The sequence below is a fragment of the Hippopotamus amphibius genome, chromosome 1, assembly GCF_030028045.1.
Source record: "Hippopotamus amphibius kiboko isolate mHipAmp2 chromosome 1, mHipAmp2.hap2, whole genome shotgun sequence".
Taxonomy (NCBI): Eukaryota; Metazoa; Chordata; class Mammalia; order Artiodactyla; family Hippopotamidae; genus Hippopotamus; species Hippopotamus amphibius.
The window spans coordinates 13,154,803-13,180,848 of NC_080186.1; the positions used below are offsets into that span (position 1 = coordinate 13,154,803).

Sequence of the window (26,046 nt, forward strand, 5' to 3'; positions counted from 1 at the left end):
TCCCTCCTGCCCTCTTCCTTGTTATTGTTACTTTTGTGTGCGTGTGATAAGGACACTTAACATAAGATCTGTCCTCTTAGCAAATCTTTAGGCATGTACTACGGAATTGTTAACTATAGGCTGTGCAGACGGTCTCTAGGATCTATTCATCTTGTAAAAACAAAGCTTGATTGGTTCCTCCTGACTCCCCTCCCCAGGTGATGGCATTTCTTCCTTGCTCTGTGCCGGGCGGGGGTTGGGAGGAGTGACTGCTTTCGGTGGCCCTCATTCCGATTTGACAAATCTGGAGTCTGAGGCTCTGGGAATAGACTTTGTTCTTGCCACACAAGGGCGTTGATGCTCTGCTGGGTGCCCAGCGCCACGGGGGTGGGGTGGGGTGGGCACAGAAGGTGGGGAAGAGTTCAGCCTTCATGGAACACGGGTGTAGTAGCGGAGCTGGTGGGCACACGGCTTGGTTTTGGCCGCCTCCCACCTCTAGAAGGTAAGGTCAAGTCAGCAGGGGCCTGGACTGTGCTCGGTGTCTTAACGCTTTTTGAAACCCTTTCCCATGTGTTCTTTCACTGGATCCTCACAGCAGCTGCAGGTCGAAGGCGTTTTCATCATCCGCATTTCATAGGTGAAGACATCGAGGCTCAGAGAGTTGGGATTTGCACGAGGTTGCTCAGTGAGAAGGTGGGCAAGCCGAGACGCAAGGCTTAGGTTTCCCAACTCTCAGCCTGGTATCCATGGCTGTGGCTGTGGAGAGAGGCTGCATTTCATCTCAGCGGGCAGGCGTGGGGCTAGGGGAGCCTGGGGCTGGGCCTCCGGCACCCGTGCTGGCTCCCTGGGCTCACAGGGCCCCTCACAGCCCTCTTGGTCCTTGGTCTCTGACCGACTGCCCCCACCTCCTTCTTCTTGCCCCAGGGGAGGAGAACCAGCCGGGCTGGCTGTGTCCGGACGAGGACAAGAAGAGCAAAGCCCCATTCTGGTGTCCAATTCTGGCCTGCTGCATCCCCGCCTTCTCCTCCCGGGGCCTCAGCCTGCAGGTGAGTGGTGCACATCTTGCCAAGCCCACCACGAAGTTGGCTCCTGGGACAACCAGGGTTTCCGAGTGGTGCCTACAGCCAGGAGAGGCCTGGCTTCCAGTTCCAGCTCTGGACCTCTTGCCGATGGAGTTGGTCAAGGCTTCTTGTTGCTCTTGGAGTCAGCTTTCCCACCAAAGAAAGGGGGCAGATGCCCTCTGTGGGTCAGTGAATGGAAAATTCTATCATTTTGAGCTAACAGATAGCAATGATCTCATCAGCTGATGGCGTGACTCCAGCTCAGAAGATAGACTGTAATAAGCCCAACTGGCCTTGCCAGACTTTGTGGGGTTCACCCTTCATGATGCTGCCGGGGTTGGGGGAGGGGGGCAGCCGGCTGTGGCTCCACAGCCGTCATGCCTCTCAGTGCTTTGCCGTCACTCTCTTGTTTTAATATTTATAGAAACCCCATGGGTAGATATTTCTAGATCTATTTCACAGGTAAGGAAGCTGTGACTCAGACAGGTGACATGATTCTCTGAAAATCAACGCAGCTGGTAAGGATGAGAGCAGGACCTGGAACCCGCTGACTCCAGCACCCCTGGTCGTAACTACAACGAGGCTCCCCTCCCATGTCATCCGTCCCCAGTGTCCCGGCTGAGCTCACCCCTCCATTTGGAGTAGTTACTGCCCATCCTCCTCCCGAGGAGATGAGGTCATCTGAGCTCCAGGGAGGGGACCTAGGTCCAGATTAATCCTCAAGGACAAACTGGGCTGTAGGTCAGAGCTCCAAACAGCGGAAATACCCTTGAGACGCCAATTCACTCATTCATTCATTCGTTCTGCATATAATTTTTGAGCACCTACTTTGTGTCAGGCCCTGTGCCGGACACTGGGAATATGGGGGTGACCAAAACACACAACGTTCCTGCCCTCGTGTAGCTTTCAATCTAGAGAGATGGGCGATACCCGCCACCAGCAAACAAAAGGAAATAGCACGGAGTGCTGTGTGCTATAAAGAAAGTAAATCAGATATAATAGATCCAGAGATGGGGCCACTTAAAGGGTCAGAGAAGGCTTCTCGGAGGAGGTGGCATTTAAACTGAGCTGCGAATGGTGAGGAGGATCCAACTCCAAGAGGGCCCAGAGGGAGAATATTTCAAATAGACAAACTGACAGAGAAGCCCACGATAGGAGTGGTCAGGGCATCCGACGTGGCTGCGGCTCGGTGAGCCGGAAGGGGAGGCCCGACAGTGGGTGAGCTGGGCCACGCCGGCCTCGCAGGCTGGGTCGGGTTTGGATTTCACTCTCAACGAAGAGCCAAGCATGGCTCCAAGCAGGGGACCGGCATGACCTGGTTTATATTTTGGAAGGATCATCTGATCCTCTGGCTGTTGTGTGGGGGTGAACTGTGGACACGGAGGGAGCGGGACTGGAGTCTAAGAGACCCACGCAGAGCTTGGCGCTGGGGTCCTACTGAGCTGGGGTGGGACCTGGTGCATGTGGAAGCCAGGGAGGAGCCCAGGGCAGAGGCCAGGGCAGAGTAGGGCGAGGTGAGTGAGGCACTCATTGTCAGAGAAAGGGATATTTTCACACAGCACTTAAAAAAAACCCGACTGGCAAACTGTGGCCTTGGTTTGCCAGCTTTGTTTGGGGAGTGAAGAGCCAGGATCAGGGTGAGGCAGGGTCAGGTCCTGTTTTTATTTAAACTCTTAGTAATTGTTCACCATGGGTTTTTGTTGTTGTTATTGCATTTTTATTGTAAAAAAAAATGTGTGTTAAAGTATTTTCTTGATGTCTGAGTGTTTGGGTCTCCCTGAAGATGTGCCCCCGGGGTGAGTGCCCCGCTCTCCTTGGGGACACGTTTGGGCAGCGCTCTGGGGTAGGACTGGCTGAACTGGTGAGAGATTAGACGGGGACCGAGGGTGAAGGATGCATGTGCTGGGTCCCTGGCTTGTGCCCCCGGAAGCTGGCGTCCGTGGGGCGGGGTGCTGTTCCCTGTGCCACAGCCTGATTTAGGGGTTCAGTGAGAGAGGCTGGGTCCGGTTGCCAGCACTGAGCTTGACTGTGGCTCAGTAGACAGTGGCCGTAATAATAATAATAATAATAATAATAATAATAATAATAATAATGCTGACAGCAGCAACAGCAACAGGGATATTATTTAAAGTCCTTTAGTCTTGACGGCCTGGGGGCAGACCTTTCATGGAGGCGTCTGTGCCAGGCTCCTTCCTAGGCCTTTCCCAGCGGTGAACTCGCTAATCCCTCAGCCGCCCTCGGAGGCTGCTAGTCCTTGCGGCTGAGAGAAGGGATTCAGGAGCGATAACTTGCCCACGGCCACCGGGAAGGAGAGTTTTCCTGCCCCCTGCGCACTCCTGCTCCTTCCCGCCTCTCCCTGGGGCTTGGCTGGCATGTGCCCCAGCGCCATCCCTCCGCCGGACATCCCCAGCCTTTGTAGGGCTTCAGTCCTTATTTTCTGGTAACAGGAGGCTCCTGTCCCCTGGGGGTTGCCTGTGCGCCTTGGGGCGGGGCTGGCGTCGTGGGGTGGGGACGGTTCAGGTCCACCCTGCCTGCGGCTCTCCTGGCCGTAGCGCATCCCCGGGAGTGGGGCTTCTCGGGTGGGGAATGGGTTGTCCTGTCTCGCCCCGGGGCCCTGGGCCTCTGGGGAATAAGGGACGCAGGCCGTGCCCTGACAGGTCACACTGGGGTGGTGGAGTCACAGACAGGCCGCTGCCTCCGGGGCCTCCCTGAGAGAAACCACCCCCTGAACGGTGAGCCATCTGTCTCCTTGGGCCCAAGAATGTCCCAGTTTGAAGCTCCTGGCGCTGAGGCCGTGTTGGCTGCAGGCATCCCCAGCCCTCTGCCCGCCCTCTCCTGCGCAACCGTGCGCCCCCACCCCGTGACTGAATCTCCGTGGGTGATGGGCCTGTGGAGCTCCTGAGAAACGTAGCAGAGCTTGCACGTCCCCGTTTACTGGGCCCTGAGGCACCGTGGCTGCTCTGCCCACACCCGCCTCCCCTCCCGGACCAGACAGATGTGCCCCATTGGCTCCGTGCTGGCAGCAGGTGAATTAGGGCCTTGGAGTGCCAGGGCCTTGTCCAATTACTGTGAACAGATGTAAGCATGTGGGCCACTGCCTGTACCCCTCCCCAGCCCCAGGCCCAGGGGTCCAGGACTCGGGCTCCGTGGCTGGCCTAATGGGAGCTGCAGCTGAGTCTGTTCTCCCAGGAAGACTTGCTACCCCAGACCCTTTCCCAGTGTAGATGAGCTCAGCGCTCTTGTACTGCCAGCTGGATGGTTCTTTCCCTCAAGGGACCAGGGATGCTGGGGCTGAAGGAAAGAGCATCTCTCCTCTCGGTGCTGAGGGTGGCTGGTCCCCACGGTGGGCTGTACCACGGCCTTTGGACTCATCAAGGAATTGTTTGGGGGAGGGAAAGAGCACCCATGGGAGCCACCCTGCCCTGGCTTTGAATCCCAGCTCTGCATGTCCCAGCTGTGTGACATCAGGAATGCCACTTCAGCTCATGGTGTCACAGCTGTGTCTTCAGTGCGTAAACTGGGGTGGTCGGGGTGCTTTCCTGATTGGGTTATAGTGAAGGTTAAATGGTACGATTCTTGTCAGATGCTTATTGTCTGCTGTGTGCTCTGCCTTCAGAGTTCAGGAATCAGAAGCAAATATTTGAGGACATTTTGGTCCCCAGGAAGGAAAAGTCACTGGTGTCTGTTTTGGGGAGTTTCTGATGGCCTGACTACTGTCAAGTGTTGGGTGGTTCTTCTTGAACCCGGGCTCCATCCAAGCTGGAGGCCTGTCCCTGGAGGGCAGCAGAGGGGCAAGGGAACGGCTCAGTGCAAACCCATTCTCCTTTGGGCTGAGGTCCAGTGAGAGGCCTGCCTGGGGACAGGGGCTTGGAGGGGGGTGGGGTACTGCCCACTCTGGGGAGCTTTAACACACAAGCATCTTGGGGGACCAGGGGCTGCAGCCCCTAGCTGCAGAGGGTCTTGTTGGCAGGCTTGCTTATTGCCTCAGTGCACTAGCCAAGCGGCCTCTGTCCTGGCTATCACCCTCCATCAGCCAGAATTGCTGTTCGTGGGTCCCTGTCTCTTACCTGTGTCAGGGTGGCTCGTCTGGAGTAGCCCCTCCCCCCATGGGGTTGTTCTGCTGATGGAGTTACTGCTCACACATCCCACAGGAAGTCCTTGTAAGCAGTGGCCACTGCCGGGCTTTACGTCCACCATCTCTAGTCCCCACGGCCATCCTTATGAAATGTCAGGGTCCCCATGACCATGAAGAACTGGTGTGTGGGGTCACCCAGCCGGTAGCAGCCGAGCTAGGACTGGAGCCTGCTGGCTGCATCCAAAATTGGCCTCCTTTGAACAGTCTGTGCTCTCCTCTGCTCTTTATGGGGCATCTCGATTTTGGGGAGTTGGCTTCCTGGCATGGACAGGACTTCTAGGTCCAGGGCCTTGCCCGTCCAAGGAGCCGTTTGAGTTTTTGCTATCTGGGTCCAGGGCCTTGCCCATCCAAGGAGCCGTTTGAATTTTTGCTATTGTCTTGGACCTGGGTTCTGTTGACTCGGCTGGCATCTGGCCCACTGGAGTTGCCATGGAGATGCCTGAGCCAGGGATGCGGTTGTCTCCTCCCCATCTGAGAGGATGGGAGCAGCAGCCCAGCAGAAAGGGCCAGGCACCCAGCTGGATGTGGCCCCCCAAGAAGCAAGGTGATGGGGAACAGGGGCCTGAGGGTGCCCAGGAGACCTGGTGTGTGGTCCTGAGCTCCCAGCTAGGTAGAAGTTATTCCCCAGAGTGCCAAGGCCTCCAGCATGGGAGCCTGGCCTCTGGGTCGAGTTCAACCAGAAAGAGCACTGGGCTGGGATTCAGTTTCGACTCTGCCGCTAACTTGCTGAGTGACCTTGAGCCAGTCACATCTCCCCACCCACCACACTTCAAGTTTGTCAACTCCTAAATGAGGGGGCTGCGTGAGGCGACCTCTTTGGGGCCCCTCACCTATGGCCCTGAGAGACTTTATTAGAATATTCCGGCAGGGCCGGGATTGGCCGGGCCTTCAGCACCAGCAGAGGGCAGCACCTGCCTGCCGAAGGGTCCAGTGGTGGCTGCATTCCTCCCCCGGGCACCTTCGAGCCTCCCCGCTCAGCCCCCTTCTCCTTCAGTCTGGTTGGAGTTTCCCGCAAGGCCCATGCAAGGGCCAGGCCATCTCCTCGCATTGCTGTCCTGGCTGAGAGGCCGATGGGTGGATCTAGCTCAGGAAACAGGCCCCAGAGAGCCCCCGGCACGGGGTCTGGGGCAGCAGATGCACAAGGAGGAAGCCGCCCATGGTTCTCAGTGACAACCTGTTATAGACAGAGCCCCCAGACTCCGTCCTGGTCTTCTGGTCCTGGCAGGGTTGTCCGTGGAGGGGCTCCGTTGCCCTGGGGACCCCCTCCTTCCGGCTGCCCTGGAGGAATGCAGGAAGGCCAGGGGCCCTGGTGCTCACCGGCCCCATGGCCTTGGGCAATTGTGTGTCTTCCATGGACCTCATTCTTCCCCATCTGTTAACCATGGGGGGCGGTGGGAGTTCGTGGTTTTCAACAAATCTTATCCGGAAGTTGCCTGGTTGGAAAAGCCCTCTGCTGGCCCAGAGTTACATCAGGCCCCTTTTAGCCAGAAGGTTCTAAGAGAGCAGTGGTCAAGTGTGAGTACGTGGGAGGGAGCTGCCTGCAGAGGAACCTGCCCCTCTTCTGGCTCCACCCTCAGGGGTCAGACCAAGGTCTTGCTGTCAAACTTCAGCATCTCAGTCACCTCCGCACTTAACCCTTTGTGTGCTGTCTGTCTCTGCAGCTTGGGGCCCTGGTCCACAGTCCTGTCAGCTGTCCCCTGCTGGGCTTCTCAGCTGTCAGCACGTCCCTTCCTCAGGGCTACCTCTGGGTGAGTAACCCCCGCCTCCAGCCAGGGATTCTGGCCTCAGGGCTTGAGCAGGGAGGGTGGCACCTGGGAGGGGTGCTGGAGAAAGCTGCCTGCCTGTGGCCCCGAGACCTGGCCAGGCGCACCTTCACCCAGCAAGGTCTTCCTGGGAACTTCTGTGCCAGGCTCCGTGCTCGAGGTTGCCAGGTGCAACCTCACCAGGGACCACAGAAAACCAGGGGACAAAGAAGTGAGTGTGACTCTTGCCAACGGCCTTGGTGCCAGGACGGAAATGGAACGGGGAGCTGTGCAGAGTGTCTGGATGGCGGGGTCTTCACCCCGGCATCAGGAGGCAGCACTGCCCATTTCTCCTGGAGATCCCAGCCCACCTTTCTGCCCCTGGGGTTCCTGGCAGAGCCTCTCTCGAGTCAAATAGGTGCTCCCCATCCCCATGTTCCTGGTGGTGCAGATTGTGGCCTCTTGTAGATTCCCTGAGGTCCTAGCCTCATCATCCCTCTGGTCATCCTCTAACTCCTCTTGCTTATTCCTGTCTCCAGGTACTCAGGCAGGGAAACGCTGGCTTGCCCTTCAGAGTCCAGCCCAAATGTCCCTTCTGAGGGTGATTTGTTCTTCACTATTTCCCCAATGTCTAGCACATGATGAATCCATCCACCCATCCATCCATCCATTATCCTTCTATCCATCCATCCTTATAATCATCTGTCCATCCATATATCCATCCATCCATCCATCCATCCATCCATCCATCCATCCATCCAGTCTTCTATCTCTTCCAGTCATCCATCCACTCAGCAAGTGTATAATGAGTGCCTATGATGTGCTAGACACAGAGGTAAAACAGTGAACAGGACAGAGAAGGACATTTTGAAGAGCAGAGTGTAGGCTCACTATTTGTTGATTGAAATTCATCCTGGAGATAAGGAAATAGAAAGCTGACTGGGTATTTAGTCCACCTTAGTTCTTTACCTGATTTCCTTTGGGCCCCGAATCTAACTTGTTACCATGGCAGCTGGGACCAAGCGACCTTCAGTGATAGCAGGATGCGTGTGGGCAGGAAGGGGGACATTCCTCTTGATACCTAACCCCAGTGGCAAGTAGAAGTTCAGGATGGGTCACTGGGAGGGCAGGGGCTGAACTCTGCCTCTGCTCTTGTGGTTCTCACCTGACTGTCTCTCTGGGTCTCTGCCCCAGGTCGGGGGCGGGCAGGAGGGCGCAGGGGGCCAGGTCGAGATCTTCTCCCTGAATCGGCCCTCGCCCCGCACGGTCAAGTCCTTCCCGCTGGCAGCCCCTGTGCTCTGCATGGAGTACATTCCAGAGCCGGAGGAGGGGGAGAGTGGAGATAGAGACAAGAGCTGCACGGCTGCTGATGCCTCGGCTGGAGTGCATCCCACCATCTGCCTCGGGCTCCAGGATGGCAGGTGAGGGGCCTGGGGGGAGGGGCTGCGAACGGTCTGGGGCAGGGGTGGGCAGGGGCAGTGGGGGCTGTCCCCGCTATGAAGTGTTTCCCACACAAGCAGCTGGGGGAGGAGCTAAAAGCTAACATACGTAGAAGCAACTTGGAGATGCTATGGGCTCCGCGATGTCCGGGTCTGGGTCCACGGAACCCAGGGGCCTGGTGAACACTCTTTGCTTTTAATGAGGTCAAATTCACACAACATAAAATTCACCATTTTAACCATTTTAAATCGTATAATTCAGCGGCTTCCAGTACATGCATGATGGCCACCCATCACCACCACATAGTTCTAGAACATTCTCATCACCCCCAAAAGAAACCCGTTATCACCCCCCATTCCCTTCCCCAGCCGCTGGGAACCGCTAATCTGCTTCCCATCGCTCTGGAGTTGTCTCTTCTGCACATTTCAGACAAACGGAATCACGCAGTATGTGGCGTTTTATGCCTGGCCTCTCTCGCTCCCCATAACGTTTTCAAGGTTCACCCACGTAGCACATGTTGGTGCATTGTTCCTTTTTATGGCTGTGAGGTGGGCATCTCGGCCCCATTTTTTGGAGAGGACTCCAGAAAACCCCCGTTTTGGAGGCTCAGTGGTCCAGCTCAGTCAGCTGTATTTGCCCTCGGGTCTGTGTGACCCTGAAAACTGTTCTCTTAGCCCCTCTGTTGTGCTGCTTCCAGAGCCTTCTGTCTTCCACGGGCACCGTCCTCTAAAGGCCACCCGTGGGACAGTCCGAGCATCGGCCTGGCCACACAGCAGGGAGGCTGGCTGAGCTTGGGGAGGGCCCCCAGAGCCCTGTCGCCAGGAGGGCATGTGGGGGCGTGGGCAGGTGGGGGTCTACATGAGTCCCTCGGCCTCTCCCCGCAGCATCCTGGTTTACAGCAGCGTGGACACGGGCACCCAGTGTCTGGCCACCTGCAGGAGCCCAGGTCTGCAGCCCGTGCTCTGCCTGCGACACAGCCCCTTCCACCTGTTTGCCGGCCTGCAGGATGGGACCCTCACAGCCTACCCTCGGACCAGCGGTAAGGGGCAGCGGGGGGTCAGTGAGGGGCAGCCCTGGGCCCTGACTGAGAGCCAGATCCTGTATCAGAGCAGTTGTGGGAGGCAGGCCAAGGAGGCACCTCAGAAAAGAATCAGGGAACTCAGGTGTTGGGGAGACTGGCAATCCCTGACCCCCACTGGGGTCCCCACCGGAACGGGGTGCTCGTTGCCATACGGGCAGCTGAGCCCATTGGCAAGAAACCCTGCTGGGTAAGAGCAGGGCCTCTGGGGCCAGAGCTGGCTTCACGTCCAAGCTCTGCCCTGATGGCAGCTGTGTCCGTGGGTGAGCAGCTTCTCCTCTGTGCCTCGGCCTCCTCATCTGTAAAATGGGAATAATGGTACCACCCACAGCTCGTGGGTACCGGTGGGGTAAATGATTCAGTGAAGGCCAAGCATCGGGCCTGGCGCGGCGAGTGTCCCGTGGGGTTAGGCAGTTCAACCTCCATTATTGTACTGAGTCATCGATGGCACTGATGCATAATCTGGAGGGCAAGGCTGACAGCGTTTGAACGGCTGTGCGCCAGGATGGGGTGAAGTGCTTATGCGGGCGCATTATCTTAATTCTTAATTCTCGCCACGACCCTCTGAGAATTGCCTCCTCCTTATGAATGCCGATGCTGAGCCTCAGGGAGGGAGTGCTGTGGTCCCCCGTCCCCTTGTGGCTTGTTCGGCTCCGCGTCCGAGGCTGAGGGCTGGGCAGAGCGGAGCGCTGCCCCCAGTGCCCCCAGAGACAGCTGAGGAGTGGCGCCTCAGCCTCCCTCCCCCTCCCACGCGCCTCTGATTGCCGCATCGTCACAGCCTGTTGCAGGGTTATCAACGGATATTTGTACTGAGCTTTTTTTTTTTTTTCCACTTGGCCCAGTGTTGGTATTTTAAATTAGCTTTTGATAAGGCATTTATAGTTTTTAATTAAAGGGGGTAGAGGGAGGGGAAAAAAATCCCTCTCACCATCAGACAGACTGTGCGTGTGAATGTCAATATGGGCTCAGATCTTTGGAGATGTAGTCCAGAGGTTCTAAGGAGACTTTCACCCTCTGGCTCCCACCGGAGACTGGGACCCCTGCCCTGCCCGATCTGGCCTCCCAGCCGCCAGTCTGGCCGCCTCTGGCCCTTCCCCTCTTGGTTCCTGCCTCATCAGTTTGGGTGCCTGGGTTGGGAGGAGGCGAGGGGGAGTAGGCCCCGGTTTGCTGGGGCTGCCGTGACAAAGCACCATAAACCGAGTGGTTGCAACAGCGTAATTTATTGTCTCCCGTTCTGGAGGCTGAAAGTTCGAGATCAAGGTGTCGGCAGGGCTGTGGTCCCCCGAAGGTGCTGGGCAAGGACCTGTTCCAGGCCTCTCTCCCAGCTTAGGGTAGTTCCTTGGCTGGTGGCCCCGTAACTCCCGTCTTCATGTGCCTGTGTCCATATAGCCCTTTGGGATAAGAACCTCACCCTCCTCGAGTATGACCTCACCTTAAGCAATCACATCTGCAACAGCCCTGTTGCCCAACAAGGTCATGTTCTGAGGTTCTCAGGGTTAAGACTTCTTCAGTGAATGAATTTTGGGGGACACAATTCAACCTGTGGGGGTTGGGGTCTCACCGTTGACTTTCAGCCTGGGATTGGAGCCTGGTGGTTTGTCAGAACCAAAAGAGCCATTGGGGACCATCGGACCCCACACCTTCATTTTCTGGGTGGGAAGGGACTCCCCAGGGCCCTACGGGTGAGCAGAGACCTGAGCACAAGTGTCCTCCCTCCAGGGCTGGAGTTCTCTCCAGGTTTAAAGGGGCTTCGGCTTCTCTGGGTGCCGTCTGGCCTGGAGGAGGAGGTCGAGACGCTCCACCAGCCGTCCTGCCTTGCAAACATTTGTCCACCAAATATTTACTGAGCACCTACTGTGTACCATGGATACGGTGGCCAGCAAACCAGGTGCGAGCCCACTTTAACAGTTCATAGAGGGAGACCAGTTAGGTTTATAGGTGAGTCAAATGAGCAGGCAGGAAGCTTACAATTATACATCGTGCTGAGGGAGGGTCCTAAGGGGAGAAGCAGGGTGTCGGGTGAGAGCCTGACCCCCTGCGCGTGGGGTGGGCTGGTTGGCGAAGGCCCCTCTAAGGAGCGAGATCCTGAAGCTGAGACCTGGAGGAGAAGTGGCCAGGCAAGGGAAGAATTGGGGGAACAGCGTTCTCGCTGAGGGAACAGCATGTGCAAAGACCTGGAGGCAGGAAAGCGGTTGGTCTGGTGGGGAGGCCGTCTTGCTGGAGAGTAGCCAGGGGGGGAAGTGGCACCAGGCAGGGTCTGGGAATAGATGGACTGGATCGTGTGGGCCTTGGGTTTGTCTCAGTCAATGGAAAGTGGAGGGAAGTGTTGGGAGCGGCTAAGCACGGTGGCTGGTGGATGAAGTGGGGGCAGGGAGGCTGTCCGGGAGGCTGCCGCAGCCAGCTGGGCAGGTGACTCTGGTCATTCTGTCCTTTTAAGCCCACCCTCTGGGCCTTTGGCCAGGGAGGCCTCTGGGAGAGGCCTTTCCTGGCGCCTCCCCTTCCTGTGGTGTCCTCCAGGGGTGGCCAGGGCAGGAAGGGGCTCTCAGGACCTGTGGGTGGGGCTGCCTTTCAGCTGAGCTGTGTGTGGCTGGGTCTGTACTCATCAGCCTGGCCCATGACCCAACTGTGGGGCCTTGGATACCCTTCAGATATCCCACCCCATCCAGCCCCAAAGCTGGACCCCGGAGCTGCTCCTGGTGGCCTCCCTGGCCCTGTGCCCGCAGAAACCCCTTTTGGTGCCCCAGAGGCTTTATCCTGGGCTTGGAGCAGGTACTGGTGAGATATCTGTCAGTGTTCATATGACAGGTTTACTGTCTTGCCTGAGTTGGCTGAGACCAAGACCAGGTAAAGCTGGCATCCCTGGCCCAGCCTGGGCTCATTGGAGAAGGGCGAGACCAGAAATATTAAGTGAAATAGGCAGAAACCAACTTGGGGACCTGTGGTTTCCGACTCCTATGGGGTGACTGAGGATTCCGAGGTCACCAGGCCGCTTGGAGTCCTGGGCTGTCAGAGCTGGAGGGGCCTTGGAATCCGAGCTCCAGCTGACAGATGGAGAATCCGACTCACGGTGGTGTGGCCGTGGCAGTCGGCTGCCCCCAGGAGCCTCTGCTTTTCTGAATTCATTCCCTTATTCACTCATTCACTCACTTAGCAAACGTGTTCAGTGCCCGCGAGGTGCCGGGCACTGCACAGGAACGTGAGCCAGACGACCCCTGCCCCCGCCCGTCTTGTGTTTGGGCAGAGCTGCCTGGACCCCCTCTGTGTGCCCCCATCCCCGGCTCTGAGCAGAGACAGGAATGTGACCAGACCTGGGTGGGGGTGCGGGAACATTGCTGGTTAGATGCTGGGGACGTGGGCCAGGGTCAACCCCGGAGGAGCCAGATGGTGGCATGGGTAAGTGGTGTGCTGGGGGTTAGGCTGTTGGGATAGGGTCCCCGCTGTGAGAGATGGGGCCTGTTGCTGCTTCTCCTCTCGGAGTCTCAGTTTCCTCACCTGTAAAATGGGGATGAATTCAGCCCCACCACACAGGGTGGCTGTGAAGGCCAGGTGTGGTCAGTCACACAAGTGCCCAGAACGGAGCCATGCCTGTTACCTCTCCGCCATCATCACTGTTTCTGTTGTTACTACTTCCAGGGTACCGGCTGCCTTTGGGTCCCCCTGGATCTCAGTGACTTGCACTCTGTGTCCTAACTTCCGGCTCTGGCTGGATCTGGACCCCTGAGGACACCAGCCAGGCATTCCCCTCTGCAGCCTGGGGGAGGAGGGACTCCCGCCTCTTGAAGGTGCCTTTGCTGAGACAGGGCCTCATCTCTGTTCATCTGGCGTGAGAGCTGATGCCTGGTCCAGATGAATGGGCTGTCATGCAGGGGGCGGGTGTGAATTTGTAGATGTGCATGCATGTTCTGGAACATGTGTACCTAGAGCCACTGGCGGGCAGGGAGCAGGATGGAGGGATGGATCCCCCCGCAGGCTAGCCCTGCCCAGAGCTCACAGTGATTACATTTAAAGTCTCAGAGTTGTGGCCTGTGAGGGCTGGGGAAAATCTTAGAGGTCGGAGTTCTGTCTCCTTGGGGTGCAGATGGGAAAACAGCGCCAACAAGGGGAAGCCTCTTGTTCAGGGTCCCACCATGGGCCCTCGAATCAGGGTCTCCTGTCCTGTGTCCTTTTTGATATAACGATATCAGTATTGTTAAATTTTTTCAGTTGAATCATTCTATCCTGGAGTCAGGACTCTTAAGAGGCACCCAGCAAGTGGAGGAGTGGTCAGTGCACATGTGACCCTACCCCAGACAGCCGTGCTGTTCCAGGAAAGTGCAAAGTAGAGGGTGCATGGGCTCCGGTGGTCACGAGGCAGAGCTCGCATTTCTGTTTTCGGGGTGTGGTTCCAGCATCCCTAACTGCTTCCTCCCTGGCAGCCCCCACCTTAACCTTGGTGACCGGAGCTCCAGCTTCTGGCCACAAGCACTTCTACTCACCTCTGGCCACTGGAGGGCGCTCAAAGCCTTGTATTTGGGGGCTGTGGTGTCCTGGTCGGGGTCCAGCTCCCTTGTGGAGGCCTGGCTGCTTCATGGTCACTCTCCCCAGAGATCTTTGGAAACTCTTGGAACCTGAGCAGGCAGCAGGGATTGGGGAAGGAGGCTAGGACCAGGGTCAGTGAGCTCCAGCCCCGCCTGACCCGCCCCCCTTGGGTGGCTTTGCGCACGTTCTGGGCTCCCTGGGTCTCTGCCATCGCGCTAGGCAGCAGCCTTCCCTGGGCTCTCGTGTTGTGGGAAATGACAGCAAACAGCCAGAGCTAATGAGCGGCGGGTCCTGTCGAGCTGTGTGATTTGGAGTGGTTCTTTAAACTCTGTGTCGCAGTTTTCTCAGTTGTAAAACAGGGATAAGAATAGACTCTTCCGCACAGGCGGGTGGGAGGTAAGGAAATAATTCATGAAAGGAGTGCCCGGCGTGCCTGCATATAACAGAAGGTGGCAACAGCTGTCAGCGCTCCTCACTGGGTGCCCGCCCTGTGCTAAACACGCTACGCATTTCATTTGATCCCTGCAGCATCCAGTGAAGTGTAGGCAGGATTATCATCCCCACTGTACAGATGAGGAAACTGGGGTTCAGAGAGGTGCTGTCACCCATCCAAGTTCATGCAGAGGTTGAGAGGCCGCAGCTTCCCACATGCTCGTGTTCGTGGGCCGGGAAGAATGGGTTGTGTGTTGGTCGGGCGGGGGCTGGGGCTGTATTTCCCAACTCTTAGCTGAGCTGGGAGTCTGCCAAGTTTAAGTAGGACTGAAGGGGAGAGGAGAATCTGCTTTACAGGAGGGGGAGGGTGGGGTGGTGGGGCGGGGATCTGGTCTGTCCTCTGTGGGCTCCTCCCGCCACACCCCTCCAGCTCTGCAGACAGCTGTGCTCCCTTGAGCCGCCCAGCAGCTGGCTCAGAGGGAGGGCCTGTGCTGGGGCCACTTTGCACCCCTTCCAGGGGCCCTGTGGAGGGGGAAGGGGGGTGGCTGGGCACTGACAGCGGCCAACTCTGTCCTGCCTTCCACTACTGATGGTATCTCAAGGGTGTGCCCTGCTTCCTGCTCAACCCTCCTGTCCCACCTGGCACCCTGGCAGGACAGGATAGCCACTGGGGTTCTGTATGGCATCAAGTGTGACTTCAGAGAGAAACCAGGCTCAGTGGACACTGCTCGCATGCCAGGGAAGATCCTTGGCATGTTCTTGGGTGAGCTGAGCATCCCTGGGGTGGGTGGAGGAGAGCCTCATTCAGTGCCGGGCCAGGTCCCTTCGTCTGCCCGTCTTCAGGGATGATGGGCTGCAGACTGATGGTCTCTTGGGACTTCCTCCTTCCACATCTGGGGTGGTAGCCTCTCTGGAGGAGGAAGGTCATCAGAGATCTTGATAGAGGTGACAGAGTGCCTTGGAGTAGGTAAGAAGATCTGTGAGAAGACTCGATTTCAATAGGCTACGGTGTCAGAAAAGTCCTCAGAGACAATCTTGTTGGCAACACCCCCTGCCTCCCAATTTTACAGATGGAGAGACGGAGGCCTTGAGAATTGGAGAATGCACTCAGGGTCCTTAGTGAGCTGCTAGCACAGGGCCAGGACGCTGCACAATGTCGCGCTGCCTTCTTGGCAGGGCTGTGTAGATGCTGCCTCTTCTGGGAAGCCTCCCTGGGTTTACCCTGTTCAGAGTTGGTTCCTTCCATCTTAACTGCTCTCAAGGTCCCCTGCGCATGCTTGGCCACTTGGGCTGGGCACTTCGTATGGTAACTGCTGATTAACCCTTTGGATTCTCCAGCTGGTGGGGGTATTCTTGAGGGCAGGGTCTGTGTCTGATTTATTTCTGTCTTCCCAGCACCCAGCACGGGGCCTGGCACGGAGCAGGTGCTTACTAGGTGTGTGTGGGATGAATGCACAGGAGAGAGGGACAGGGAAAGAGGAAGGGAGGGAGAGAGAAGCGGGGAGTACGGCCTCCAGAGTGGATGGAACATAAACAGAGGCAGATGGGAACAGCCGCCATCCTGCTGGAGGGGAGGGGAGGGGCAGAGAAAGGGGCCGGAAGCTCTCACGGAGCTGGGCTGGGCCCACCTCTGCAGGCCGTGGTTCTGAGGGTTGAGGAGCCCTGGGCCCCTAACCTGTTTGCCACCCCCCATCCCCTGCTGCTGACCTGTTTCCTTCCTTTCCCTCCAGGAGGCTTCCCCTGGGACCTGGAGAGCCCGCCTGTGTGCCTGACTGTGGGGCCCGGGCCTGTCCGCACCCTGCTGAGCCTGGAGGATGCCGTGTGGGCCAGCTGCGGGCCCTGGGTCACCGTCCTGGATGCCACCAGCTTGCAGACGCAGGTACTGGCCCTGCTTCGTGGCTCATGGCCCCAGGCCCCGGGGGGTCATCTCTGGGCGCACCCTCGCTGACCCTTCTTACGCTCTACCCGGCACTGCTCTCGGCTCCCAGCTGCGTCTCAGAGGTCGTCAGAGTTTGCTGGACAGCAGAGGGGCCAGGATCCCTGTGGGGCCCTGCACTCCGCCCAGACATGCACTCTCAGGGCTGCTCTGAGGGGGAGGGTCCCCACCCCCCTGGGCAGTGATCCAGCTCCTCCCTTGTGTCTGCTGCTCCCTGTGGGGGTGGAGCTGGGGTCCCTGTGCTCCCGCTGGTACCCAGGACCCAGCTGTGCTGAGGGGACAGCCAGTGTGGACGCAGCCACGCTGGGCACTTGGCTCTTTAAACAGTGTGGACGTGGAGGCTGCTGGGTCCTGCCTTGTCCTGTCACCAGCACTGATGGATCCTCGGCCCCCAGGTCCTGGTCTGGGGGCTCCTTCCTGGCTCAGCCTGGACCCATGCCTGTCACTGACCCACAGCCTTGCCCACCCATCTTGCCACAGCCCAGGGTCCATCCTGGCGTGGTATTTTGATGACGTTTGCTGTCATCTGATTTGTTTGGGTTGTCAACTTGGAAGGAGCTGCCACCAGGCCCAGAGGGGAGTGGTGGGTGTGGGATTGGGTCAGGACAGACAGGCCGCTGCGAGCCTCCACGCCTTCTCTGACCCGCTTGGTCCTCTCTCGTGAGGCCATATATCAGCTACTCCACAGCCAGGCGATGGTAAGATCACAGGCGATTCGGGCTGGGCTGATCCTGGATGACACGGTCCTGATTTGGCAGATGGAGAAACTGAGGCCCAGGGAGCTGTGGGTGAGCCCTGAAACCCAAGATTGAGCCTCAGGGTTCCAGTGCCAACTTTCCCATCTTGTTGAAGCACGAGGTGCAGCCTTGAGAGCTGTGCACACCTGGCTCTGCCTTCCGGTTCCGCCGCTCACCTTGCTGGGGCCTTGCGGGGGGGCCCCGTCTGTGAACAATAGTTTTCCTGTCTGTGAAGATGGAACAGGCATCTCTTCCCTGGGGTCCTTTCACCACCGAGTGAGGTAATGCTTGGAGCCCCAGTCCTGGTCAGTGCCAGCGGCAGGACGTATTTGATTAGCGGCTCTTCTGGGTGCTGGGAAGGGAGGTGGGGGACCGGGGTGCTGCCCCCAGCACCTTGGACAGCGGCGAGAGGCCGCGCCCTGGGCAGAATCAGAGGATTTGGGTTTTGAGCGATAGTCAGCCCTTGAGAAGAGGGCTGGGGGCTAAAGGTGACGCCTGGGCTGCCCCCCTTCAGGGGCAGCTTGAACAACCGCCCCCCAGGCTTGCACTGTGGCATCAAGGACCTTTGACCTCACTGGTGGGCCTGGGCCTGGCCAGATGGGGTGGGCTCCGGGAGGGGCCTGGGAGGCGCCAACAGGAAGGACACAGCTGCCTCCCCACCTCCAGCTTCTGGATTTCTTGGCCCTCTTTCTCCCGATGGGGCTGGAGCGGGGGTGAGGAGCCCTGAGCAGCTGCGGCCACAGACGCCCTTCCCAGCCTCTGCTTCTCTTTAGGGGACCTCCCTGCTACCCCCCCACCCTGCCCCGTCACTTCCCTCAAGGGTCTCTCACCTCCTTGGCCTTCCGAGAGGAAGGTGAGCAGCGGGAGCTGGCTCCCTAGGGCTTTCGAGGTCCCCAACTGACCTGGGTCTCAAGACATTTGTCAGAAAAAAGGATGAGGCCCCCCCTCCCCGAGAATCCCTGCGTTGTCCCCACCTGAGGCCTAGTGCCCTCCTGGCTTTCTTGGCTGGCACCCTGCACAGGCTCTGACTCAGCCAGCAGCTGAGCACTGGGGCCCAGCTCAGGCCAGTGGTGGGAGGGAAGGGGGCCCAGCCCTGCCCTGGGGGCCTCCAGTCTGATGGGAAGGCACAGTTCTGCCCTTGGGGATCTCCAGTCTGATTGGGGAGATCCACCCTGTCCTTGGGGGCCTCCAGTCTAATGGAGAAGAGCCAGCCCAGCCCTTGGGGAGCCTACAGTCTGATGAGGGAGACAAAGCCCTGCCCCGGGGGCCTCTAGTCTGATGGGGGAGACACCGCCTGCCCTCTGTTCTCCATATGGGAAAAGTGAGTCCAGAAACGTGAAGAAGCCAAGAGCAGAGTGTGGATGAGATGGGAGTGGGCAGACTTTCAGAGCTCCCGGTTGGCCAACGGCCATTCTCAGTCCTGCCAGCAGGACAAGTGGGACGCGAGAGGGAGAAGGCAGCTGAGGAAAGTGGGAGGCAGGATATGAACTAAGAGGTGTTTTCAAGGAAAAATCTTCTAAGGGAGGATCCAGAGGCTGTAGGACCCCAAAACCACCGGCCTATGGGACCTAAGCAGCTGCTGGCTGTTGGGGCAGGAGGGCCTGAGGGGCGCAGCTGAGCAGCGCCTGAGGAGCTGGTGAAAGCGGGCCCCCCAGCGGCCCCTCCCAGGGCTACGAAACTTCCTGGAGGGGGAGGAATTGGGAGGCATCCTCAAATGCAGGGGCCCTGTCCCTGTCCTGGCCACACCTACCTTGCGTCTGCTGGGCACCAGCTCCCTTGGAGACATGCGACTTGCCAGTCGCCTGCTTCAGGTGGGAGCCCCACTGTGTCCCCGCCAAGCTATGTGCCCTTGGACAAGGCACCGAGCCTTCCTGGGCCTCAGTTGCTTCATCTGTAAAATGGGATCACAGTAGTACTGTGTAGGGTTACAGGAGGACTGAATGGGAGGGTTTATGTAAAGGGCTGTTTCACACAGTGCCTGGCACATACTAAGTGTTGGATGAGCATCAGTTGTGGTAATTGTTTGCCTGACTTGTCCTTATTGCTGTATATGTGGTTTGTTTGGAAAATCAAGCTGTTCCTTTAGAGTCGGTGGTGTTGGTGGGTGTGGGGCGTGTGTCTGCATTGCGGGTCTGCTATTCCCTTGCTTCGCTGGCTGGAAGGCTTCCTTCTGCTAACAGCCATCCTAGAAGCTTGAGACAGATGGACAAAGGGAAGGACGGAGCCCAGGCCGGGCCCTGCCCGGGCCTCATCTGATTTCAACCCTCGCCAGCTGCCATGCAGTCCCGCCCAGGCCCTATAGCTCAACTCCGGCCCCACCGTCCCTCGGGCCGAGCAGCCGTGAGGCTCCAGCGCAAGGCTGGGATGATTTAAGATTAGTTCTGGACCAGCTTCCCTTAAGCAGGGGATCAATATGGCCTCTGCCCTGCTCTGCACACACGGAGGGTGTTGGGAGGGCGCTGGGTGAGGGCAGCCGGGATGGAGAAAGAGGTGGGGGAGAGGCTCTGCACCAGGGTGGGAGGGAGCCCAGGCTTCTATCTGCAGCCGGGAAAATTGAAAAGTTTGTGCGCGGCGCGGCGCGGTGCGGGCAGCTCGCCTTCAGTACACACAATCTTTCGCACAGTAACAAGGCGATCGCCATGCATATTTAATAAAGCCTCACTCTGCTGCTGCTTGGGGAAGAGGAAGCCAGCCCACCTCCACGCCGGGGCTCTGGGATCAGCTCTGTCCGGCTGCTGCTAATGACCACCCGACCCAGCTGGCGGCTCCATGCTCGGCTCGGTGGCCCGCCGGCCCGAGGAGCGGCCGGTGGACGGGGCTGCTGTCGGGGCAGCCGTGGTCCTGCAGGGAAGCCGAGGGCGCAGCACACGTCCCACCGCGGCGGTGTGCCTCAGCTCGGAGCAGGGACATGGCTGGTAGCAGCGATGTGCCAGACTCTCCGCCAGGGCTGGGGACCCCCACGGGGACTGGAGCTCCTCAGAGATGCCCACAGCTCCCCGCCAGGGGGCCCGGGAGTGTCCTGTCGGCCGAGGGTGTGGTCGCTTGGCTCTGGCCCAAATGCCAAGACATAGAGGGTTCATCCAGGGATTGTGTCAACTCCAAGGACCGTTCCCTGGTTTCTCCCACCCCCACGAAGTAATAATAACCAACATATGTTGAGTGATTAGTGTGCGGACCAGGCATGGGGTTAAGCGCTTTACATGTATTAGCTCATTTCATCCTCAAACCACCCTGTGAGACGGTTACTATTATTATTTCACTTTACAGAGAGGAAATAGAGTCCCAGGGAGGTTAAGTGACTCAACCAAAGTCACACAGCCAGAAGGAGGCAGAGTTGAGATCTGAAGTCAGGCACCTGACTCCCGAGTCTCCTCTTAACCCCTGTGTTGGCTGCCTGGGTGGGCAGAGGCTCGGTCTTCTTTGAGCTGCATTGGTTCTTTGCAGTTTCTGTCCTGTCGTGTATGTGACTCTCGGGCAGCATTATTAAGTGCCTGCTTTTTCCACCAACACATCTTCTGGGCCAAGGATTGCACCCTGTTCATTTCCCTGTGTCTGTCCAGCTCACGTAGCTCACGTACCAGGTGCTCTGAGTAAATACTCTCAGTGGATGGACAGAAGGTGTCCTGATTTGCAGGCCTTTCATGTAGGGGGTGGGGGGGTGGACGCGAGTGAGACCAGCTCTTAGCTCTTCAGGAGCTCAGAGTCCAGTATGGGGAGCAAACTCAGGACGGTCAGTGCCAGCCCTGTGGGGGGCAGGCCCAGGCCCAGTGGGAACCTAGGGGAGGCACGAGGGGTTCCAGGCCTGGGGCGGGGGACGGGACAGGGGAGGTTCTCGGAGGTCAGGATCCCTGAGCTGGGCGGGGCTGTGATGCACAGAGCGGGAGAGGAGGCAGGGAGGATGCTTTGGGCAGAGAGCACACCGTGCTGTGTGGAATGGGGGTGGGCGGCTCCCTGGGGGGGTTGCCTCTGAACTGCCGTCTCCATTAGGCCCACTTGGCCTCTGCCCGCCGCCCCTGACCTTGCTAAGTCTGCCCCCGCAGAGCCAGCGGCGCCGCAGTCCGTCTCTGGGCTTGATGCTTGCCCACCAGCTGCTTGTTCAACTCCTTGATCCCGGCGGAGGCAGCAGCGAGGCCTGTGAAATAATAACGTAGCTCACCAGGGCCTGTGTCAACACCGCATCCTCCGTGTTCATTATCTAGATCGCCACCTTCAACGTCTAATCCAGCTGTCTGGAGTTCATTTTAACTGATCGCTGGAGGGGAAGCCGGCTGTGGGATGACTGTTGCATTTTAATTAAAAAAAAAAATGAATTGGGGACAGGCCGACAGGAGGCCTGCGGCTTGTGGGGTGCATTCTGCCGAGTCACTGTGGTCGGGGCACCAGGTCAAGGCTGCTCCCAACACAGCATGGGCTGGGGTCTCCATCACCCCAGCTTAGGGGAGGGTGGCTGTAGTGACAGGGAGGACTGCTGGGGATGAGACTGGGCTGGGAGAGTGCTTTATGTGATTGGATCCTCGTGGGGATCCTCTGGGCCCATTGTGCAGATGGGGTCGCTTACTAGGAGGCAGGCCCTCGTCTTGTGGTCCGTGACCTCTGCTCCCCAGCCTTGCTGGCCCCTCTGTTGGCCTCTGAGCATCCACGCTCCTTCCCACCGCCAGGCCTCTGCCTCTCCTCTTCCCCTTCCTGGAGCAGGAACACTGCCCACAGAATGGCCCTTGGGTGGCTCCTTCTCATCCCCAAGTCTTGGCTCAGCAGCCACCTCCTCCGTGGGGCCTGTCCTGATGGCTCCATCAGCGCCACCTCTGCCCCAGTCAGTGGCTTTATTGTCATCGGAGCACTGGTCACTGTCTGAAATTGTCTCCAGGACTGTTGTTGTCCCTCTGCACCCACCCGGCCATAAACAGATGAAAACGGGGCCTGGTCTGTCCTGTTCACCAGTGCATCCCAGGGCCGGGCACTGCACCAGCCTCTCCTCCAGTGCTGGTGGGAGCATGCCAGGACCCCCTCCTCTGTAGGGCAGGTCAAAAGCGGGGCTGGCTGCTGCCTTACATATTTGAAACTCTGGGCGGGAGGAGGCTCAGGGCTCTGGGGCCAGTTGGAGAAGTGCCCTGGGAGGAATCATGCCTTGGAGGAAGCAGGCCAGGGAGGCCACACTGGAAGAGGAGGGAAGGAATTTGGGGAAAGGGCTGGTCAGAGGGTCTTGAGGCCAGAAGGGGTGAGTCCTGCTTGAGAGCGGCCACCACCGCCGGGCAGAGGGACTCGGCAGGTGGGACAGATGCGGGTAGGACAGCTGTGTCACACGAGGGATCAGATCCCACCTCTGACTTGCCCCTGTGCCAGCCTTGAGGCATTTCCAAGGCAACACGCTTTCTTCCTAGAACCTCCTGGGTGCAATTGCAGAAGCACAGGCTTGGGGCCAAGGCTCCCCCAGCCCTGCCTGGAAAGTGCCGGAACACAGGGCAGGATATGTGCAGTTTGGGCCTTGGGCCTGGCACCCACCCCGCAAGGCTGTTGTGAGGGTTAATTGGGGCAGCTCTCTCTCAATAGGCCCGGCATCCCACCCTGGAGAAGCCTGTCTGGCCCCTCTTCCCTGTGCACTGGGAGCCGCGGCACCAGCACCGGGCCCTTCTCCACAGCACTTGCCACAGCGGCGGGTTGACATTTGGGGGATGATAATCAGATTCACTAGATCGAGGCCCTGTAGGGCAGGACCATGCCTGGTGGGCTCCTACTGCTCCCAGCACATTCCTGGTGCTGAGACCAGGCTGATGTATAGTGGGTGCTCAGTGAAAGGTTATGAAGACAGAGGGCATTTCCATCAGGGACGTGAGCTCTGTCTGTGGTGGATCTAAGTGTGCAAGGGGCATGTGGCAGGGGCGGGCAGAACACTTGACCAGCTCCAGAGCTCAGCGCTGAGCACGGAAGGTGCTTCCCCACATGTGTGCTGTCAGTAATCCGCCTTGCAGGGGTTCTAGCATCGTCTGCCCTGACTGCTCCCCGCCACCCTCCGCACCCGGTGCCGGCATGCTGGCTTCTGATCCCAGAACGCATGCTTCTTGTCACTAAGCATGCCAGAGAAGAAACTTCTCTGGTTTCCTGGACACCACCAGCCCCCAGATTTCCCCCTGGCCGTCTCTGCACACACCCTCCTTCCCCACCCTTGATTTTCACGTTTAGTGCCCAAACTTAGTTTGCATGTATTAGCTGTTGTAAATCTATCATAACAGTGTGGCACGGCATGAATAATGCATCACTGGACTGTATTAGTTTTCTGTCTCCTGTCTTATTTATGACACGAAACGGGTGGGAATTTGCAAAAGCGAAATCCAGGCGCAGGGATTCTTGGGTAATGGTATGCAAATTGGCGTGAGTGCGGAAAGATGCAGCAAGTTGCTGGGTGTCCAGAGAACCTCCAAGGCCCAGAGCCCCGGGGCTCAGGTCACCCAGGCTTGCGGATCTGGGGTCATGACACTCCACGGAGTCATCTCAGTTCAGCAGTTTTCTCTTAATTCTTTTTTAATGTGTGTCATGGTTATTGTTGCCATCCTGTTTTTTTTTTTTTTTTCTTTAATTAAAAGTTGGCAGGTGAAACTTGAGAAATCGATTTTCTAAAGGTTGTGGAGACTTCCCAGGAGGCTCCAACAGTAACAAGTTCCAAAGCAGCGCAAGTTTTTTCTAGCAGCACGAAGAATTGAGGTTAGATGTTCAGGAGGACTTCCTTTCAGGAAGCTTATGAAGGATGGAGCGTGGGGGTGGGTTTGGGGATCCTGTGGGACTCCCTTCCTGGGGGGGCACCGAGGGGTCAGAAGTGGCCCAGGGCCGTGGTTGCTGCCTCTGCTCTGGGGTCTGGTGGTTGTGGGGACATATCTCAAGGGACGTCTTGTGGGACTTGGGTGGCTAAGGGGCTGGACTCCAGGCACCCTCTCTCCTCAGCAAGAAGATCTCAGGGCTTTCTTGTCTCCAATATTTGGTCTCCCCCCTGCCCCCGTCCTGGAAGATCTAGGTTGATGAAAGGATTTCATGGTTAAAAAAAAAATAGTTTGAAGCGTTGGCTCAGGGAACAGGTTCTGTGAAACCATGGAGGAGAAAAGGGAGATGGTAGAGGGGAGGCAGATAGGAGGGGGCATTGGAGAGAGAACAGACTGGGACTGGAGATGGGGGAGGGGCAGGCGATGGCGGCGGGGGAGGGGGTGGGAGGCGGGCAGTCCTTGCCTTCTGAGCCCCTGTCCCCCAGCATCTCTGGCTGTCAGAGTCTGTCCCCACCTCCGAGTAGCTCTTCTGTGTCTCCCCCGCCCCCGGTGCTTACTGTCCCCTCTGAGCCCTGCTGCAGGATTAGGGGAGGGGACACCGTAGGAGCAGCCATCCAATCCCCTGGGATGTGGCAGAGACACGGAGAGCCATGGACGGACCCATGCAACACCAGGCCTTGGGCTGGGCCTTGATACAGTGGAGGTTGGGAGCGCGAGCGGGAGGGGTCGCACTGGGAGAGGTTTCGGCCGGTGCCCGGCACTTAGTGTGCCTGCGCTAGTTACGTGATGGCCTTTGCAAGCCTAGCTGCTGGACCGGGGGAGGGTCTGCCTGGTGGGAGCCTCGAGAGACACTGCCAGCTGCCCCTGCTGTGGTCTGAGTGGGCTCGGCTGGTGGTCATTGTGGGTTCAGGAGCCAGGCTGTCTGGTTTCGGCCCCTGGCTCCGCCACCAATTGCCTCAGTTTCCCCACCTGTAAAATGGGGATAATTACAGACCCTACCTCAGGACTAAGCAGTGTGATGTGTGTAAAACTCCCAGGGTTCTGCCTGGTGAGGAGTCAGCACGGGGGGCAGGTGTTAGCCGTTGTTCTATGGTGATTACAGGACCTGATCAGGGTCACAGGGACCCCCAGTAGGTGGTGGAGCCCAGATCTCAGGGGGCTTCTGACTCCAGTGCCTGTGCTCGTGAACACGTGTGTGTGTGTGTGCACATGGGTGCGTGCAGGTGACAGAGGGACATGGGTCGATTACATTCATGTCATATAGTTCCTTGTCTGTGGCCTGAGAGTGTTGACAGCACCCTGTTGGGACCTGCGGGTCTGGGACAAGCCTGGAATCAATCCCCTCTCCCCATCATCCCCTGGTCCCCTCCCCAGCTCCCGCCCCCTCTGGACGGGTCCTGGCTTTGACGTGGTCACGAATGATCCTGATCTCTCACGTGGCTGCCGCATCTCCGCAGATTCGTGGGTGTGGATCTGTGCCTGGTCTGAGACGTGGCCCTTCCCAGAGCCTGTGACTCACACCCTGAGCGGGAAGGCAGGGAAGATGCCACGGCTGAGCCCGCCCACCTCCACTGCTGGGCCCAAGGGGCATCTGTCCCACCGTACCCTCTGGATTAAGGAGGTACCACGGGTGCTGAGCGGATGCCATGTGAATGGGTGGGGGCTGCCGGGGGCTGGGTGGGGGCCTGGAATTGCACCACGCAGGCTCGCTCACTCTGGCAGGGCTGGCAGATGCAATGCCGTTTGCCCCTCGGGGTTGGGAAGCAAAGCCGAGCCACCATGGTGGATCTTTCCAGAACTAAGCTCCCTCACGCCTGACCCTGCTTCAGCCTGACCACCCAGGCTGCCTCTTCCCTGGCTCTTCCAGCGCCCCGCTCAGGGGTGGGCACTGGCCAGGGCTCCATTCCCTGCGCGAGGCCCTGGGCTCCAGCAGCAACGCCCACCCTCACGGACCTGCCCCTCTGGTGTGGGTGTGGGTAGGGGGTCATGGGCTGACAGAGACCCCCGCCCCCCGTGAGTCAACACTTATCGAGACTCACCTAGAGGCTGGCCCAAGCTTTTTGCGAGTAGCAACCTGTATAACCTTTACTACAGCTTTGTGCAGTGGTCCCCTCATCACCCTCCTTTTAACGTTGAGGAAACCGAGGCAGGAAGTGGTGGGGCTGGAACCCGAACCCAGGTGGTCCAGTCCTGAGCCCATGGGCTCCGTACCTCTCAAAATCAGGAGACGGTGATGAGA

General features: G+C 58.4%; 1 protein-coding gene across 12 annotated transcripts in view; it reads left to right on the forward strand.

Moving 5' to 3' along the window:
• The window catches only part of ARHGEF10L (Rho guanine nucleotide exchange factor 10 like), a 159,885-nt gene that overhangs the window by 114,871 nt on the left and 18,968 nt on the right, over positions 1-26,046 (forward strand). For 11 of the 12 annotated variants that reach the window (XM_057697827.1, XM_057697814.1, XM_057697820.1 and 8 more), the window contains 5 exons: positions 904-1,025; positions 6,837-6,923; positions 8,112-8,338; positions 9,242-9,396; positions 16,116-16,264. In XM_057697827.1, the coding sequence (XP_057553810.1) occupies positions 904-1,025; positions 6,837-6,923; positions 8,112-8,338; positions 9,242-9,396; positions 16,116-16,264 (740 nt within the window). The remainder of the gene's footprint in view (positions 1-903; positions 1,026-6,836; positions 6,924-8,111; positions 8,339-9,241; positions 9,397-16,115; positions 16,265-26,046) is intronic. The other variant, XM_057697869.1, reaches the window with a different exon arrangement.